The sequence below is a fragment of the Macrosteles quadrilineatus genome, unplaced genomic scaffold (assembly GCF_028750875.1).
Source record: "Macrosteles quadrilineatus isolate MER2022 unplaced genomic scaffold, UCM_ALF_1.0 Scaffold_8__2_contigs__length_117827958, whole genome shotgun sequence".
NCBI classification, from domain to species: domain Eukaryota; kingdom Metazoa; phylum Arthropoda; class Insecta; order Hemiptera; family Cicadellidae; genus Macrosteles; species Macrosteles quadrilineatus.
Genome location: NW_026542601.1, coordinates 84,342,826 through 84,363,322, shown reverse-complemented (window position 1 = coordinate 84,363,322; position 20,497 = coordinate 84,342,826). Strand labels below are relative to the sequence as shown.

Sequence of the window (20,497 nt, the reverse complement as noted above, 5' to 3'; positions counted from 1 at the left end):
TATTCTTGGAAAACTTTACTGGTAAATGAAACGGATCTTTAGTCAGGGAAACTTGCGAAATCAGGGATTTCATTTTCCCAAGGTTGGCAGTACCGGCGTGACTCATGTCTGATAACAGTACAGTCACAGTGTTGTCAGCTGACTGTGATTATGTTGGTCACTACCGGAAACGCCGGGTACGCCTCCGGGATTGAACTTGTGCTGTCCGTTCCTCGTTTCTTTGGCAGAAACCGTTTGATGAGAGAGACGTTCTGCCCCACTACAGTGTTACACTAAGCGTTGCGCGTATATATTTCTTTAAAGAAAAATGACAACGAACGTTACCGATAAAAAATACTACAGTATAATAGTTCGTTTCCACCGACCACATAGGTAATGCAATTTTTTGTTAGGTTATGGCATGTACTTAAAAAACCACACCACTTGTCCTTAAATAGCTATACTGTTATTTGGAACTTCAAGCACACATTTTATAAATTCCTAAGTATTAGTACAGTTAATTTAAATTGTTAAAGTTACAGTTTATCATCACCACTGAGCATCAATTTAATGTAAATTCGCAAATAAACCACGCAGAACAACCATAGACTAAAGGAATAAGTTGCCTACTCCTTTAGTCTCTACTACTCCATCTCCTACTACTCATAAGTCCTAAGGAGTAGTTGGTGTTAGGCATTCTACTATTGGTACAACGAAAGTACACTAATTGGTCCTTCCACCTGGATCGATATAGAGAGATTCGAGACGTTTGATGTTGTCTGAAGAGGAAAAAGAGGAAGGGCATAGAGGAAAGCCATGTTGAGATGCTTTCCTATCGTAGTTATGATAATCTTTGCTTATCATGTTAGCAATGCAAATATTTTCATAGAAACAACCGATTCTGGATAGAGAATTTGTCATTATTCTTTATACACTCGTACCCTTCCTACAAGTTTACTTTTAAAATTATACCTGAAAAATTATTATTATTTAGTTAACTACTGAACAACCCAACTATTTTTAGCAAAAATGTAATTTTTGCTTCGCAAAGTGTTTCGTTTTGCGTTGAGGCGGGCGAGCTGCGGTAAAATAATTTATGTAAAAACTGAAAATGCTGTAAAGATTTTTGATTCAACTTTGTACTACTTTACTTTCCAAGGGCACAAGAAAAGTGGTTTTGTATTGAAACTATTGAAACCATAATGAATTTTAATGATGGCCCATGGAAAATTCATTTTGAACAACTAGAATAGGCCTAAATAACCTAATCACTAAGATTTAATTTTTTCAAAGAATTTGATGAAATACGAAAACAAACATAAGATTAAAGGTTAAAAACATTCTCTCAACTAGCAAAAAAAAACTCGGAAATTGTAACGTAATTGTCTTCAAGAATTAATAGACATTCCGATACAGATGAATCGGTTCATTAGAAGTACACAATAACCCAAGTAATGGTAATTGGTAATGGGCTATTTATCACTTGGCAGCTACATAACTCATAATTACTGCAGATTCTTGTTGGCGATGGTGTTGAGAGATAACAACTATGCAATATTACGAACTAATTAACTTGTGTTGTTAAGATTAATTTTTTCAAACATATTTAAACCTCAAATATGTATTTTAAAAGTAAAATATTAAATGGACAAATAAAGGAAAGGGTATGCCCAATTACTAAGATTCGGAAAACAGTGTCGATTAACAAAACCACGACCAAACTCGAGAAAATTACAAAGTCCGCCTATTCGTTTGTACTATCGTTTTATATACAGTACTCCACAAAAATAAGGCTGTTTGAGTTGACGTTCCCCCACCCCTTTTTTCTGCTTAATGTATGTTGATTATACAGCTGATTGACGTTTTGACAAATCTCAGCTGTTGAGCTATGTTGCTATGTTTAAATGACAGATAGATCCCTTCCCCTAAAGACCACCTATATTTTGTAAGTGGATTAGCACTTGAGTGATGGTAAAATGAAGAGAAACAAATGTTTTAGTAATTTTAGAACTCTATTAAACATCTAACTAAATATATAAGTGCAAATTAATTATGAGCAACTTAGCCCTAACCAAAAACTTAATTCATTCAATCAATCAATTATTCAATACGGTGACGCCGTTTTCGCCTGGGATCATTTTCCCTTTTAGGGCTAGGAAAGCCAGTGGTCGCGGCAATATCACTTATAGAAAATCTATTGGTGATTGCTAGGATATGAACCCGGGACCTCAGTGACTGAAGCTCCGCGCTCTACCACTAGACCAGCTCGCTCCCAGTAAGAGTTTGTATAGTAGATTGGAGTGAGATGATTACTGGTTTTGAAACATTTCAGGGGGAACAGAGGGTTTAGAAGGCAAACACATTTTTGATCTCCACTCAACTATTCAACCCGGGCATAACCTAGATTGCTTGTGGAAGCGAGCTGGTCTTGTGGTAGAGCGCGGGACCTCGGTCCCTGAGGTCCCGGGTTCAATCCCACCAAATCACCAATGGATGTTATCTAATTGATAGTGCAGTAACCCCTAGGTCTAGCCTGAATAAATGTAAAAAACTATTCTGGGCTGATGCCTAGCATCTTAGTACAAAAACCTAGATTGCTAAACGTTACCCCGGTGAACCAGTATATAGTAAAATGGTTATCGCATTTGAAAGTATAACTTATGAGCCTGGAGTATATCAACTTTTCCCGCTCTGTTGTATAATATAGTGGAAGTGATTGTGTTTTGGATGAGAGCCAAACTTATGCAACCTAGAGTAATGATAAGGATGCAATTCGGTTTGGCAAGGAAATGCTTTTCTTATGTTTGATTAGAGAGACATTTAACAACAGAAAAATGATATTTAAACTCGCTTCGCGACGATTTTCATTGTTCGCTGTTAAATATATTATACTTTCTCCCCCTATACCATAGTATGGAGAAAGTGTTGTTTTCGTCAAAATTTTCGAGTTTTAGTTTTGAGTGGTTGTATCCGTTTTGGGCCCCCCTGAACCAAAAAAAGCGGTTTACGTAGTCCTTCTGTCCTGTCTGTATGTGTGAATGTGACAGAGAGCTACAGACCACACCTGTTATCCGATTTTGATGAAAATTGGTATGTAGATCTATTTTCTCCAGGATCTTCTTTGGAAAAGATCTATGGTATCTCCAGAAATCATGTTCATTTTTTTTTTAATTTCAATTTTAAATGTTGATTCCCCATAAAACCCAATAAAATAATGGACAAATCTGAATATCTCAAAAATGGCCCGAACGATTAAAAAAGTATGTTATAGTCCTTTAAATTCTGAACAAAATTGGAAAAATGCCATTTCCGTAAAAGTTATGGTTCAAAAGTTATTGTAACTTAGGCTAATTTATTTTTCCATAAAATAACAAGAAAACGGATATAGAAAAAACCGGTTTTGATTAAACTAAATTTATTATGGTCCTTATAATTCTAAACAAAATAGTGCAACCCCCATTGCTCAAACAATTTCGGCTCAAAAGTTATTGCAGCTTTTGTGATTTTCCTTATAAAATATCATAGTTACTCCCGCCGCTTATAAAGATTGTTGATAAGCTAATGGGAGAAAGTATGTGTCAGATTACTGATACAGTTTATTTTGTTCTGTGTTGAAGGCAGAAATTTTCCAAATAATTTGAATGGAGAGTTCGTGTGAATCATTCAGTATCTGGTATTGAACCGATGTTGTGACTACTGCTTATTCATACTCTCCTTGTTTCTGTGATACAGAGTTGTATTACTTACTCTCCCCATAAATTTAAAGAAAATAACATCACACTTACATTTAATAGGCAATATTCTTTAACAAATCCACCAAAGGTCTTAAGGTGTTTTTGTTTTAAAATTGTATAAATGTTTGATTGCGGTTGTTGAGTAGTGAAAAGAGAGAACTGGTTAATATATAGGAATGATATAGGTTAATATATTAACTGATGACTAACTGAGATATGTGTGCAGTGTGTATTTGGCAATTTTATTGTAAATAGTAAAACATAAGTATTTATACACAATACAGCCTGATTATACCGTAATCGTAAATAGTAATTTTAAGGCGCACCTTTACATAATTTGTTAACTGTACGTGATATGTTAGATATGTATCTGACACGTATTAGGATGTTATTATTGATTTCCAAGTGGATTGTATTTCCACAGACATGCTGTTTTTGTATACAAACAGACACGAAGAATGGTGATTTAAGAAGTTCCATAAATCGTGATATAAGTATACAGTGTATAATATACACTTTGCGTATGCCTATGCTTTATATTATGTGCTCGTTGGCCTATGCTAGTTGCATTTGTATAGAGTTAAGTTACTAAGACAAATGTTTCGAAAAATGGTGCTATTTGCGAACGGAAACGTTAAAGTAAATTTACCCTTACAACTAGTCAAAATAAACTGACAGTGTACTGTAGGGATACATATTACAACATTGCCACCACGTAGGCCTATACACACGTGAAGGTTGTTTCTCAGTCTCGCTTTGGTTACTAATCACAAGTTTTGCTTGGCTACGTCATCAGTGCGTTGTCAGAATGTCAACAAGATACTTATGCTAAGTAAAACGCAAGGAGAAGAACCTTTGGAGACACTTGTCAGAAATTTGCGCAACTAAACACCATGTCGTGTTCTGCAAGCGGTTTTCAGGACATTTCTGATTACACGTCTCAGGTTTTGCTGCATAATAAGAGAACTGACTATATTTTAAATGTATTTCGAATTTTAAAATGTATTACGATTGCTGGTAACTTTGAACAATAGTAAGGACACCATGTTGAGAGTACATATGAAAATCAATTGAACAGAAGAAAGCAGTATATTTTGCCTCAAAAACACGTAACAATCTGAAAATTGTTCAACAGATTGTAATAATTACAAATTGTTGAACAAATTGCAATTATTGAGGTACTCCAATTTTCTTTAGAAATTAGGACATTACGCAGTTGTAGACAATCTTGCAAAAGAAATGGATACTCTTTAAAAATTACTACCCACAAATTAAAGTACAAAACAATTATTAGCATGGTAAAATCATAAGATCTTGCGGTATGAAAATTAATTTTTCCAATGTTACTACAGCAATTTTTATAAAATATGCAAAATGATTTGTAGAATGAAATAAAAATACTCTGGTACTCCACCGGTAGCATTGCTGACTTGAGGTTAAAATCTGATAACCCCCGCCTTATCTTTGCAATGCTCATGAAAGTGGCGGAAGCCCCTGGCTTTACTTTAGTTGCACTCTAGGTAGCCGATATAGAAAATGCATTACAGTCAAGATAATACCAGCTGTTACAAAACGTCATTTAGTTAACAGCTGATGTCTCTAGCCTTAACCTTGACGGCTCCAGGGTCAGAAGACGGCCAATGACCTGCACGTGACCTGTTTGTAGGACACCCGACTGTACTGGGTCACTTGTGTTTGTGTTGGACTGTACACTTTACAGTTGGATCGGTGTGTTGGTCCAATTTGGTCACGTTTTTAAAATGTTTAGTAAACTTTAAACTGGACATCATAAAAAAGTGGTTGTAAGGAATCAACTATGAGAGTTGAGAGTCTCTAGGTGAATAATGTTTACTACGTCATAGTGGTAGTAAAACTATTCAATATTCATTACCTAAGACAACAACACACACCTAGCTGAGTATTTTCAGCTGAATATGAATGAAGGTTGAGTGTGAAGAGCGATGATAGTGCACCTTTGTTACAAACCAAGATCAGCTGTTTTGATCTTAACTAAATGATTTACCGTCGAGCCCAATTACAAACCATTTAAACACATTTCTAGGAACAAGCCAGCAAATTTGTTCGTGTTTTTACGCTTTTTTTACGAGAACGGTACGCACCATAGTCTCGTAACTATCAAATGTTGACCTTTGGTTAGGTAGCTTCATTGATTGAATGACGAATGATAGGGCCTATTTTATTTTATCGTTGTATGTCCAAGGTCGTTTTCGCTAAGGATTGAACCATAGCGACCGTCAGTTTTGAAGGCGAGCACTAAAACCACCCAGCTAATCTATAAACAATACATGTCAAACGAATGATTATTTCCCTACCTTTGTTGGAACACTGAAATAAAAAACAGAAAAAAACTGAAAACAAAAATCTAAGTCATTGCCAAAATTACCGGAAAATAAAAACTTTTACCACAGCGACATCATTATCTATATGTGGGATTCAGTTCAAGAATTGAATTTATATATGTAATTTAAATCAATCCTAATTTTATTTATTTATTTCTAGCTGTCAATAGGCATACATACCAGAGCAAAAAGCGTATTTTTTTATGTTCTATAGCTGTTCTAGTTCAAATTAGTTTTATTGTAAATTTAAAAAATCTAACTCATTTTCCTTGCAAACCCATTATATGTAATTACAAAAAATAGATGCTTGTTAATATTTATTGTATGCTAACCAATAAATCGGTCCAAATATAAGACATGATAAGACGGCCCAAAAGACCATTGTTGTAAGTGCTACCTTTTATTTTGTTAAATACAGCACTTTTTCATTTAATTTCAAATCATTATGCCTGTCTATATCATCTAGATAGCAATAACAATACTGCATTTTATAACGCCCAACAGAAAATCACACACAACAATTATAACATAATACTCAGTAGCAACAATGCGCAAAGCTCGAATGAATGCATGTGAAACGGAAGGCGGCATTCAATATAATCACTAATAATTACAAGATAGCGTGTTTGTTAACTAATTGTGGGCAATCGGAGCAAAACTACATGTTACTGTGTGAAAAGTATTATCTAATGTTTCATTCATAGTAGCTTTAGCCTAGGGTGTAAACAGTAATATGCAGGGTGTTTCAAAATGTACATGTGACATGTTTAAATCTACTCTTAGTATTTTGTTGTATTTTGTTGGTGCGAAAAACTGTGTTCTCCACACCGGTAGTTGACAATTTTGTTGGGTAAAATTCTCTTTGGTTCACATTTTTAAGTGATTAAAATAGGGATGGTAATTAAATTACTTTGGTTTCATGAATGTGATTGCTAGTGTATCAAGAGACTGCCAACCTCTAAAAAAGTTTAAAAAGCTAGAATCTCATACATTACCATTACAGTAAATTTTAATGAGCAAGAGTTTTGTGGTCCCAGAAACATACGGAAATATATCTGCAAATTTGGTACAAACGTCTAAGACTACATTTATTCGAACGATTTCGCGAACCAGCATGATCGGACGATGGGAACAAGGGTTTATGGGGTAATCAAACTGGTAAAAATTGGGTTTTCCCATGTTTGGCATTAAAAACTAATAAAATTTCACAATTTCTTTCTAAACCTTTTTGTAGAGCATAAAATTAAATAATTTAGTTGTTGTATGCCTAACGGTTACGGAGATAATTGAAAACATTGTAAATTTAAAATCCCTATGTTATTCTTATGGAGTATAAATAAACTGTTGTAGTTTGGATATATTTTTTTTATATATATACTTGTTTATGGATATATTTCAATAAAATTTGATAATTTTGTTTATTTCATACTAAGCTATCAACAATTCAATAAAAAACCCCACCTCATTACCTTCCCTGTAGCAGCAAACTAAACATAAGTACTCATTAAAAATAATGTTAATTAAATAGGAAATAAATCTGCCGATTTTAATGGAGTATTTTAGTAAAAAATCCCGCCAGGTAGAGGGAAATTCGCTTAATCTGCAGGTTTGCTGCGGTGGAGGTATTTTTCATAAATTTGAATAAATGTTGTGAAATAAAACGTCTATAAAGGGCGATTGAACCCCTGACTTTTTTGAACAAACATTAACTCATTCGTTTTTGTGTCAACCTTTGTTACATTAATATGTTTGTCAAATCTTTCCATTTAAGAAAAACACTATACACTAACGAAAGCTGGATACTCTTGTCAGATCCACACATCTTGACACACACACACATCTTGTTCACGGAAAACAAATTATTTGCCAACTCCTCCACTATTGCGCAGCCACGGACTGCAGTGTTGGACCGTCAGTCCACACGTCTGCAGGTTTTTTCCACAAGGACCTGTTAAAAGGTGAATCGCCTGGAATTGCATCACTTCGTGGAACTATTTTTCGAGGCTGTATAACATTCTCTAGAACCTGATTCGACGATTAAAGCAGGATTTTGTCAATCAGTGGAAGCCTGGAAGGACGGCAATCAGGCTAGTTTTGTCTTTTAATAGAGCAAGGGATTAGTTCGGTTTTTATTTTAATTCCCCCAAGACGTTGATAGAGATAAGTTGAAATTAGCTTAGCCTAAAATTAGAATAAATTGGAAAAAGCATAAGATTATTGGAAAATAAGATCAGTTTTCGTAATCGAGTTAGAGTTTTGAACTTGTGAATACGGCCGGAAAAAGAACTTTTAAAACACGTTTTGCCATAAAAATCAATTTACAATATACATAAATGCACAGCACATGCAATTTTTAGAAATCTGATTGCCCTGAACACGTTGCTTAAAGTACCGTATAAAACCAGAGACTAGGGAATAAGTAGGTATATTTAGTACTTGGTCTGTGATAAAACCCGAAATGATTCGCTAATTTTATGGTAACATAGCCTTTCTCCAAATATCCCGTATCCTTCAAATAATATTTATTATTTATTACACTTCGCTGTATATTAATAGGCAAGCATGTTTCTTGAATGCCCTTTTTCCTCATCTTGCGTGCATCGCAGGGAAAATCTACGCATACTGTTAGATATTTTCCTGTAGATGTGCAGAATCCCTTCATAAATTCAAAGAGGCTAAAAAAAAATTCACAAAATCCTAACTCAAAATTTTAAAAGAAATTAACATGGGCCTTATAGGTTGCCATGTTGGTGATGAAATAACAACGAAACATCAGAAAAACAAAACAAATAGAAGAAATTAAATTCACGTGTTTAATTTACAGCTCGAATTGAAAATAGAGAAGTGCGTACATTAAATATTTTTGATACAGTTTTCGACCACTGGACGACTTTTAGTATACATTATTACTAGCATTTTATTGCAAATTGATGATGTTAAGAGAGCGAGATGAAATGTTTGGGTTAGTTACTGAATAAAATCAGCTGTTTATTTAGCACAGGGCAGTTTATTAAAAAGCTCGACAATTAAACACAGATGGTTTCAGTTAAACCATCCAAAAGTAACTGATTACATCCGAACAGTTACTTTACACCCGAATTCGTTCACGTAAATAATTTTTCTACGAAACTAAGCCATGTGTAAACAGTTCCTAACAGTAACAAATTTGTAGATATTAAAACCTAACCTCAATCCTAAGGATATCTGGATTAGCTTAGTAGTGACTAAACCATCACCCAAATACCCAGATTACCCAGATAATTCCCACCAAAGTCCGGGCGACCCCACGCCGACCTAGCTCTCGGCCGTCCGGTTTTTACCGTCTTATCGTAGACCTTTGGCTTCGGACCACTTCCCACAATGTGACCTCGATATGGCCCCAACATGGGCTAAGTGCACCAGCTAATTAAGTTCCATTACTCCATGTTGGGTTCAATGAACTTCAATTATTGACAACACGGAAGTAAACCATTTAAAAGTAAGGGTTGAAATGTTAGTTAGAAAATGTTGAGGGATGAAAACATTGCTGATTACCTTGGAGAGGAAGGGTGTTTTTTTTTATTTGGATTTTTCCAGCAACAGAAAAATTAAATTTTCCCCTGCTACATTAAAAATTCATTGAGCCGACAGTGAATAGGCCTACTAAGAAAAATGTTATTAGGAGCCTCTTATGTTTGTTATTAATGGATTTGCAAAGTACTGTTACTGTACTTTCATTAATCGAACACACTTTTTCCTTCACCGTGATGGACGTATGATGTTTTTGTACCATTTAGTACAATAATGAAAATTTCAGTTTGTATATTTGTTGTTTCCTTTTTTTTGCTCATTCACGCACTAAGTAAATGAGCAAAGTCTGGAACGATCTTCAAATAGGAATCAACTTAAATCTGCGTTATTTAATCAAACATGTCTATAGTTTTTCTTTAATCCTACTAATATTATAAATGAGAAAGTTTGGATGTATGGATGTATGTTTGTGACAAGTGAACGCGAAAAAATACTGGTCGGATTGGGCTGGAATTTGGCATGATGTTAGCTCACATTCCCGATTAACATATAGGCATATTCTTATTTCAAAAATCCTTTCGGGCTCCGCCCCAGTGGCTCTGGAGTTTCCCATGTTAACCTTATGAGAAATGGAATTATTGAATCTTAACAGCTGTTTCAATTAAACAAGTTGGTTTTGTTCTATGATGTTCAATAGCTTTAAAGTTACAAGGATTACCAACAGGGTGCAGCACTATTATTTCTTTTACATTTATGACAACAGCTAATTTGCAACCAAAAGGTGAGTGAGAGTAGCGAACGAACTTCAACCTGGAGGCGAGTTAGCGTAGCGAACGAGCTAACCTGAAGGCAAGTGAGCGCAGCGAACGAGCTCCAACCTAAAGGTGAGTGAGCGTAGCGAACAAACTTCAACCAGGACGTGATTGAGCCATGCGAACGAGATAATCTTGAAAATTAAGAAGTTAAACGGGGCAAAGCCCGCGGGTTACAGCTAGTTGTTTATAAGTTTAAATGGTAGTCAAGCTAATTCGGTTTGACGTCTCTTCAGTCTAAACAGGTTCCGTTTTTATCTATTTTCGAGGGTTAATGCTTTGATTTTATAATAAGCACGTATTATTTTGACAATAGACATGTACTTTACATACGCTTTATAGGCTATATGGTATGTGGTATATATTCTAGGATATAACTATCCTGTATGGACATAAAAAGAAAAATTCCACGTAATGGAGTTTCTAATGTCTCTTCGTATAGAAATAGCTCCAATAAAAATAAAGTTCACCTCATTTGAGATACCAGTCCTTTTGAGCCTTCTAGAGCTTAAAAAGAGCTCCGAACCATGTGAATATTATTACGACATAGTGCAAAGCCATTAGTGGTTGATGGAACTTAAAACATACTTTCTACGACCCATAAGCTCAGCAGTGTGCTTTTAACTCAGCACTTAAAATGCTAAAAATCTAAACCCACATTAATGTAAGATCAAGCAATAAAAGAAAGAAAGTCACGCGAAGAGCAGAACTAGAATAAATATCAAGTTAAATAAATATCCCTACACATTAACATTGTTTACTGCAGCTTCTCTCTCCTGTGCTGTAAGAAGTCGGACCTCAGTCTCTTCGCGCCATAACGCCCAGAAAGGAGAAATAACGCGGGGAGCGGGTTCACCGTAACGCTGCGTAACGCTACTCTCACTGTTGGCGTCACTTTCTCCCTGGTACGTGCTGGAACTGAGAGATCTGCAATAGAAATTTGATTCAACTTGTTCTACGAAGCTTATAGGAAAGTTTTCTAGACCGATTTGGAAAATTAGCGAATCATGTGGTAATCTTAGCGCTTAGTCAAACCATCGTTTGTTATGCTTGGATCGCGTGGGAGTTTTACTGAATGGAAAATATAAGTTAAATTGATTTATTGATTTCGGGATTGTTGAATGGATTTGATGTAAGGCTGTTTCCGTCGAATATAAAAATAGCTTAGTCCCTCTGTGGGAAATTCGCTATAATAGCGTTCTTAAGATAATAACGCACTTCGACCTTAAAGTTAACAGGTTTCCATAAGATAAGTTTTAAAATACAAAAATATAATTGAATAGTGAAATCACTACTAGATACGAATTTAAACTATCGAAAAACTAAGGCGTTTCATGTTAACACTTCATCTTAGTAACACTTTTTAGGTTGGGGCATTTTACTTCCTTAACATCATTCCGTTTTAAAACTCACTAAAAACGTATACATTATTAATTAGCGATAAGTTTAGTTTATAACGCACTAACCACTCATGATTGGATAAAAGTCGTCAAAACAATCATAAACATGCAGAATGGTAAACAAATTCCGTCGTAATAATAAAAACCGAAAGTGTTGAAATTCAGTCACAATAACTCATGATTAGTTAAGTTTTCAACTTTGGATCGTGGTCTGTTTTTTAAACAACAGATAAATTCAACCTTGGCACAGTCACAGAAACACATGTTTTCTGTGGCACAGTGTACTAATTCAACCCAATTATCTCTATTATATTATCTCTATAACGGTTAAAGCTGAGATATGCATTTTTCTAGTTTGTATTGAAATAGGGAAGGGTGAATCATACAAAAAATGCGTGTAAAACAATTTGTATTCAAACTACACAGGGAAAGTAATTAAAAGTACACTTAACAGATTAATTCTTGGAAGCATTTTAAAATGAACAAATCAAACCGCGGTTGAAAGAAACCATACGAATCAGCTGATATTTTCACCCTACCATGAAGGTCTAAAACTAAACACCAGGTGTTTGAACTGGTTCAAAAACCTGCTTGAGACTATCAATGCTAGAAATCTTGAATTTCTGTCGAAACTGGAACCAGTTGTCCGACTATTATGTATTGCTAATGTCATAACGTCCCAATACTGAGAAATACAAATACATCTCTGTCAATGTTTGGGTTAAAAATCGATCAAATAAAAAAAATACTTGCATTAAACAAAACGTCTAAATAGAAATATATTGTGTTCTTACATATTCAAGAGAATCGATATTTTAACCACAACAAATAATTGTATACTGTTTTGAAGAACTAAGCTGACAAGTATTTTTCACTTAAACTTATTAACATTTTAGATAGTAATGAATTTTATCAAGCTTTGATTTAAATTATTTTAATCTTGGATTTTACAAATTAAAGTGCATAACTAAATACCTATTTTGTTAAATAAATATCGTACCAAGCATTAAAATGGCCTTTCAAAATTATTTTACTAAAGAAAATGTCAAGAGTAAGTTTTATTGATTACTGTAAGCACGTTCAATAAAGCAAACATCACGGCGTGGTTGTCATGGCAACTCAGCACACAAGGCACAAATGTAGGAAAATAAACAATTTGTGACACAAAAGTAACCATGTAAACTTTTTGTAGCATGTTTCTTTATAACTATGGTTTAGAAAGATGCAAATAACTTCTGATTATAAAAGCTAAGAATACCATCATAAGCTAAAGAAGCGTCCTAAAAAGTATAAATATTTTACCTTCACTTTTATGAATAAAACTTTGCGGACAAATACGAAAGCGATTTTTTTTATGAATTGCTATTTAATTAATTTTGTGAATTTATAGCTTTTAGGTAAAAGCTCTTGAAAAGGTACCTTATAATGTGGTGGAATAAAACGACAAAGCTATGGGAAAACAATATTATAAAATAAACACTAAACAATTTTGATTAGGACCAACTTGTCATATACAACAGGAAACGTATTTTTTCCAACTTCTGTTGCTTTAGAATTGAAACTAATTGCGAAGTTTTTTAAAATTGATTTCGTTGTACAAAGTCAGATTGGAACCAGAAGGATAAAATATATTTTGTAACACGAGCGCAAAGTGCCACTTCGCGCACTAGTTACACTAACTAATAACACCAAAACAAACGGATTAAATGTAACAGCAAATTGAAATACTTTCTAAAAGGAATAAGGAAAAGGTTGAAAAGTAATTACATCACTTGGGTTTACAATAATATGATTCAACGAGTGACAAGTTATACAAATGCCTAAGATAAGACCGCTTATCACAATATTTGTGCTGTGTTTATGACTGTATTGTGTGACAGGAAAACATAACGGATTCCAAAGATTTAATGCATCAATCATAGATCTTTAATTTGTCTGATCCATCATCATAATTTTACAATTTGCAAGTCACTAAACAAATGACTTACATCAAGTCTGCAGTAATGACGCAAATGCAGGAAGAACTTATAAGTGTGATTGCAACCATACTTTGTATGATATTACCATTATTATTTACCAACACATTAATACACGGATACAGGATATTCATCTGGCATCGTCGAACAGATTTGATATTAGGATCTAGGCGCTAATGTGTTATAAGGCAAACCACTAGTTTTTAAGTTTCTCAAGGTGTTTGTGAAATGATAAGAAACTACTCAACATAACGGGTTGTGTGTTTAATTCAAATTTGAAAAGTAAAGATAAATTACATGGTAAAAATTACTTGTACAACTTTTTATATCAAGGAAAGTAAATTCAGTGTCATCTGTCTGCATTTTCTTACAGTAATTAAATTTGTCAATTGAATAAGTTGCATGTATATGTATATGTATATATGTATATGTATATATGTATATGCATATATGTATATGTATACATGTATATATGTATATGTATATATGTATATGTTTATGTATATATGTATATGTATATATGTATATATGTATATATGTATATGTATATATGTATATGTATAGTAGTGTATGCCTACATATCCATGGAATAGCAATTATTAATATTTTGAGTGTAAGAGACTTAATTTGTATGTATTCAGTTACTGAATTATAATGATTAATATTTTATATTACCGATTGTATTAAGACCTGTAAACAATATTTGCTCCAAAGTTTATAGGAAAGGCTATGTGTGAAAACATAAGGTTATCACAAAAACCTTGAAGGTATTCTAAACCTGGTTAAGCAACAATATTTTGTATAGCTGCACAATGCATTTGTATATTTATCAATATTTAATTATTTTCGCACTGTAATATATTTAAAATAGATATCACATATAACACAATAAACATCAATTGGTTTAGAATCTCCTGGTTAGGTCTGATGAGGATAGGTATGTTCAACCAAAATGTATTACTGTTTTGTGTTTAAATTTTTAATTATCGTGCAAAACAATATTACACATTTATTATAAGTTTAATTAAGAACTTTTAACCGTCGGCAACTAATAAAGTTCTTATCATGAAATTTATTGTCAACAGCATATAATATTTAGAACCAGCACAATTAAATATGTAAGTAAAAAAAAAATATCCGTTAAGAACAAATTTAACGTTATCTTATAACAGTTTCAGCTTCAAATTCACAAGTTAAATTGTATATAAAATTTAGCCTACCTTTCATTTTGGGTGGACCAAACAAATTGAAGACACTACACAACCTACACAAGAGAAGGCGCGCGCTGAACTGACACTGACGTTAGATCGTCGGTGTCCTCACAACAATCAAAGGAACACTAGCGCTGTAGCGGTCACCGAAGACTTTTCTGATCCAGACGACACCTATAGCGGCTCTACTAGCAGTACAGCGTTAAACACCAGTGAAATGACAAGCTTTAGTAGGAAATATTGACAAATTAACCACTAATTGGTAATTAATTACCAATAAGATAATTTGCATGCCTCAAGGCGTATTAAGTATTCCCTGTTTATTCATCAATTAACCCTTTGAGGCCCAAGTTTGATTTTTTTGGAAAAAAAGTAATATATTTATATAAATCAATAAAGGCAAGTCCTCTAAACATGTTTTGAACATTTTTTTATTTTTTTTATTTTTTCTTTGTAATTTACAGGCTTGTCCTCTGTAGAGGACACTGGGCAAATATTAAAGTGAAATTCTCATATAAATAAAAATAAAAGCTATATTTTTTTAGTAGTTTACAGAACTACAGTATTAAAAACTGTATAAATACAAGAACTACTTACTTATAAATTAAAATAATAACATTATACTAAAAACAAAACAACAAAATTTTCAAAATTTTTAAACTTTTTAGTTTTTTTTTTAAAGTTTGTAATGAAAATGTTCAATCATTCCAGTAAGAAGCTGTTATTATGTGCATTACCACTTGCTTATTACAGTGAACACATGGAAATAATTTTCATTTAAATTTTCATTTAAACATTTTTTGTTCAAATATATGTCCCCTCTAGAGGACACTGGGCGTATGTCAAAGTGGACATGATAAACACTAGGGATCCAATGAAAAATAGACACAATATCAGATACACAATGTTATGAATTTATTTAGTTAACAACAATAATTATCTCTTTCCATTTCAAAACCAATATGACCAAAATTCACTTCATATTTTGTTGTAATATTTACTTGTTCATTGTCACTATCACTTAGATACCGTATTCAAGTTCAGACACATTGCCACTTTCAATTAGGTCTAAAATATCGTTAGCTTCCACTTTTCTGTAACTCATTTTATAACCTCTAACAAAAACCACTAAATCACTGTTGACAAACTGTACCCAGCTGTTCTAAGCATTACAACCATTACAACTCACCATGGAGTAATGGGACGATAGACTACAACATTTGCCTGCTGTCCTCTCCAGGGGACATCGAGAAACAAAAAAATCCAGCAACTTTATTAGTGATTGATGAGGCAAAATACTGTTATATTATTGTTCCTACGTTGCTAAGGAACAAAATAATGTACCAACCTTTCATAATTTTTGAATTTATAATAATGTATAACAAACATATAGTGTGTATGTCATGCCACCAAATTGATACTGCTGTGGCGGCCGTGCCCTGACGTCATATGTTTTTTGTAACTTTAGTAAAATCCAACAGAATGAGCTGAGATTGATATTTGTGTGTTGCCAAAGTGTCCTGTTGACAGGACAGTGGGTTTTAAGTCACTAAACAATGACCTGGACTTCACAATAAATTAATAAATGGCATGTCCCCTACAGAGGACAGTGGGCCTGAAAGGGTTAATTGATTAGAAAACAAGTTATAGGAGAAAGCCAACTGTTTTGACTCCTAAAGCTGGATTGTAGCCAAGGTTAATCGGATTTATATGAATTACCTGGTAATTGAAATTAGTCGAAGGAAATAATAATGATTGGTGGTGTGCTTGTGCGTTTGTTTAGTAATAAATTTAAAAATAACGCTGAACTGTTGGATAAAAACTTGTAAGGGTACACGCGGTTGTTTTTTTTAGCAGAATAAGAGACTTGAGAGACTCATTCGAGCCTAGTGTGGAGTTTAGAAATCTACTGGACCTCTTCCACAGGAAATCTATCTGTGATGGTCTTATATTGAAAATAATGCAAACTTTTTTTCCGGTTCAGTACTTTATTATAGTACTATAACGAGAAGCTGTAGACAAGAAGGCTTTTTCTGTAGTATGTGTTAGCTCATTGACTCATAAGCTGTGCAACATATGGACCGAAAGAGCTTCTAACACTTCACACAAATCTCTGGTACTTCGGGTAATACATGTTTAACTCCTAATAGAGAAATCCATAATTTATGTACGTAGTCTCTCAACAATTATTAATAAACTTAATTGACTAATTTTCTACGACCTTTTGAACATATTGCAATATTCAAAGTTAATTGCCGACAGAATATGACGTTGAGACGAGCGGTGATGCATCATGGATGAGATTATAGCCTTGTCACTGACTAAAATCAGCTGTTTAAAATCAGCTGTTTATTCAGCCACGGCCATCCGTATTAAATCCCTATTGACCAAAGACAGCTGAGACAATCAAACAATTAACTAACGTTTCTCAGGATGGAAACAGCAATCTATTTAGAACGGCTGTTCCTCCCAGCGAACACATAACAAAATAGAAGCGCTACTCGGAGCGCAGGAGCGTGGCAGTCTTACTAGCCGGCGAAACGGACAAAGATGGCGGCGCTAGCCTACCTGCCGGAGAAATAAATATGTGCACTCGAGTTTGAGCCTAAATATCTCGGAGATGAATAATCCAATTTTGTTGAAACAAAAATTAAATATAAGCTGGTTTAAATACAATTTACGTGGTAGCAATAAAAAAAATCCGTTTACCAGAAAAATTTATATTGTTGAAAGATCCTAAAAGTACCGGTTTTAAGAAACTCTGCACTAACACTGAAGTTTAAAATTTAATTGTAAACATACCACTGAGCCAATCGGCCTGCCAGTTGCGGGAGAAATTTTCGTTTACAAATATATATCTGTTTAAAAAAACACCTTTGTTCGCATTATTAATCTGTCATATTGGTGTTATTTCTTGTGTCACGACAAACACGATGCTATTTTGAACGAAGTTTTTAGCGTCTTATTATGTAAGCATACGTTTTAAAAATAAACATCAGCATAAAAACTATTGTGAGTAAAAATTTTAAAATGCATGGAACTGTTAACAATAAATCTACCAATAAGCCATACAAATTTCAGAAAGATTGGCTCAGTGGTTTGTTTACAATTAAGTTTTAAACTTCAGTGTTAGTGCAGAGTTTCTTAAAAACCGGTACTTTTAGGATCTTTCAACAATATAACTTTTTCTGGTAAACGGATTTTTTTATTGTTACCACGTAAAATGTATTTAAACCAGCTTATATTTAATTTTTGTTTCAACAAAATTGGATAATTAATCTCAAGAGATATTTAGGCTCAAACTCAAGCACATATTTATTTCCCCGACAGTACTCCCGGCGTGTGCAGCGCGCTAGTCGTCTGCTATGCTTGATGAGAATAGTGTAGATATAAAGTTAATGATATTAGTGTAAAGGAAAACAATGTAATTGAGGACTTGACGAACAAAGTACTTGGACAAGTGTAGGAGTAAATTTGTTTCCAAATCTTACTAATATTATAAATCTGAAAGTTTGTGAGTTTGTGTGTATGTTTGTGTGTATGTTTGTGTGTGTGTTTGTGTGTGTGTTGCTCAATCACGCATAAACTACTGGACGGATTGGGCTGAAATTTGGCATGATGATAGCTCACATTCCCGATTAACATTAAAACATATTCTTATCTCAAAAAACCCTTTCGGGCTCCGCCCCAGTGGCTCTGTAGTTCCCCATGTTAATCTTATGATTTATCATATTTAAAAGGAATTAATGAATCTTAACAGCTGTTTCAATTAAACAAGTTGGTTCTGTTCTATGATGTTCAATAGCATAAAAGTTAAAAGGATTACCAACAGGGTGCAGCACTATTAATTTTTTTAAATATATGACAACAGCTAATTTCTAACCAAAAGGTGAGTGAGCGTAGCGAACGAACTTCAACCTGGAGGCGAGTTAGCGTAGCGAACGAGCTAACCTGAAGGCAAGTGAGCGCAGCGAACGAGCTCCAACCTAAAGGTGAGTGAGCGTAGCGAACGAACTTTAACCAGGACGTGAATGAGCCATGCGAATACTTATGAAGTTAAACGGGGCGAAGCCCGCGGGTACAGCTAGTAGTACATATTTCTCAGGATATGAAACAATATGGACAAAAATCATTTTTGTTTAGTACCTAATTAAAATTATTGCTCAAAAATATTTCAATGTTAGAGTTCGCTACTACTGTAACGAAAGTTTTCACAAAAATAAAATCAGGCAACATCTCAATAAAACTGTAATTTTTCTGGGACAATAAATTGAATGTAATTCTACAAATATATTTGGGAAGTTTAATTTAACTTACAGAATTATCTTTAGTTTATCTTGGGGATGATATTGAAAGCTAATTAGTCCTTAAAAGGTTGTGCTAATCGGTTGAAAATTCTTCATAGACAATATATTTGAAAATTTCTTTAATATATACAATATACAACAGTATAAATAAAACTTTAAAACACTGCACGCCAAAGTCAGACGACGGCCCGGCGGCGCAGCGGAAATGGATCCCTTTTGTACCTGATTTTTTAGAAACCCGAACATGATAAAAAATTTTGGTGAATCGCATAGTTAAATTTGGTTATTTATCCACAACTTTCCCGCTGACGAAATTTCTCTGACCAAAAAATAAAAAAATTCCTCGCAATACAACTTTTTCATGTCTGAATCTGAAAAATTAAACTACAGAAGTGTTAAACATATTTATATCTCAATTACTATCATAACTAATAATTTTATATTCACACCATCGTTTTCCTCAGTATCATATCTACAAATGTGCAAAATTTCAGAATTTTTTGTCAACTATTAATGTTGTTTATGATCGTGTATTTGTCGCGGGGTTTTTAATGCGAACTGAGCTCGCGGGTCTTGGATTCAGGCTGTATGACGGACCAAGATGGCGGATTTGGCCACTCTTTCAGTGCATTTGGTTAAACGCCGTGTCCTATCTATTATCTATATAATTAATACGCTACATGAAACTTTGTCGGTTGAACTCCTCCGCTATTTCTTAACCGATTTTATCCATTGACATCTCATTGGAAAGAGCGTTTCGCGTAGATTTGCAAACTGACCTTATATTTTTGAAGTAGTCCCTTGGGCTCTGCCCCAGTGGCTTTGAAAGTTCTCATGTTATCCTTATGGAGAACATAATTGTTTACATTTTGATCAGCTGTATAATTTAATTGCTGTTATTTATTTTTCAATTGAAACGCATTGGGTACATTTATTTATTTACTAGGCTATTTGAGTTTCGGTGGGGCACACGGGAGGGACTAAGGCTAACATATCTTGTAGTGTCAGCGTTCGCCGCTAGAACTGCTAAGTTGAAATAATTTAAATATATTTTTATTTTTAGTTATAAAATTAACTTTTTAATTATAAAATATTGTTTCAAATTATAAAATAAAATTTTTAATTTTTAAAATTAAACTGTCATGACATAACCTAACCAACCAGACTTGCTGATAATATAAAAACTATATAAGATAAAAATCTAATTA

The 20,497-nt window shown here is 33.8% G+C and overlaps 1 protein-coding gene across 2 annotated transcripts in view; it reads right to left on the bottom strand.

Annotated features, from left to right (window-relative positions):
* The window catches only part of LOC129001069 (alpha-tocopherol transfer protein-like), a 51,289-nt gene that overhangs the window by 12,473 nt on the left and 18,319 nt on the right, over positions 1-20,497 (bottom strand). The window contains exon 1 of one of the 2 annotated variants that reach the window (XM_054428224.1): positions 14,992-15,060. The exons of the other annotated variant lie outside the window; for it this stretch is intronic. Within the exon in view, the coding sequence (XP_054284199.1) occupies positions 14,992-14,998 (7 nt within the window). The 5' untranslated portion in view covers positions 14,999-15,060. Of the gene's footprint in view, positions 1-14,991; positions 15,061-20,497 lie in introns of those variants that run through there. 2 annotated transcript variants of the gene reach the window in all.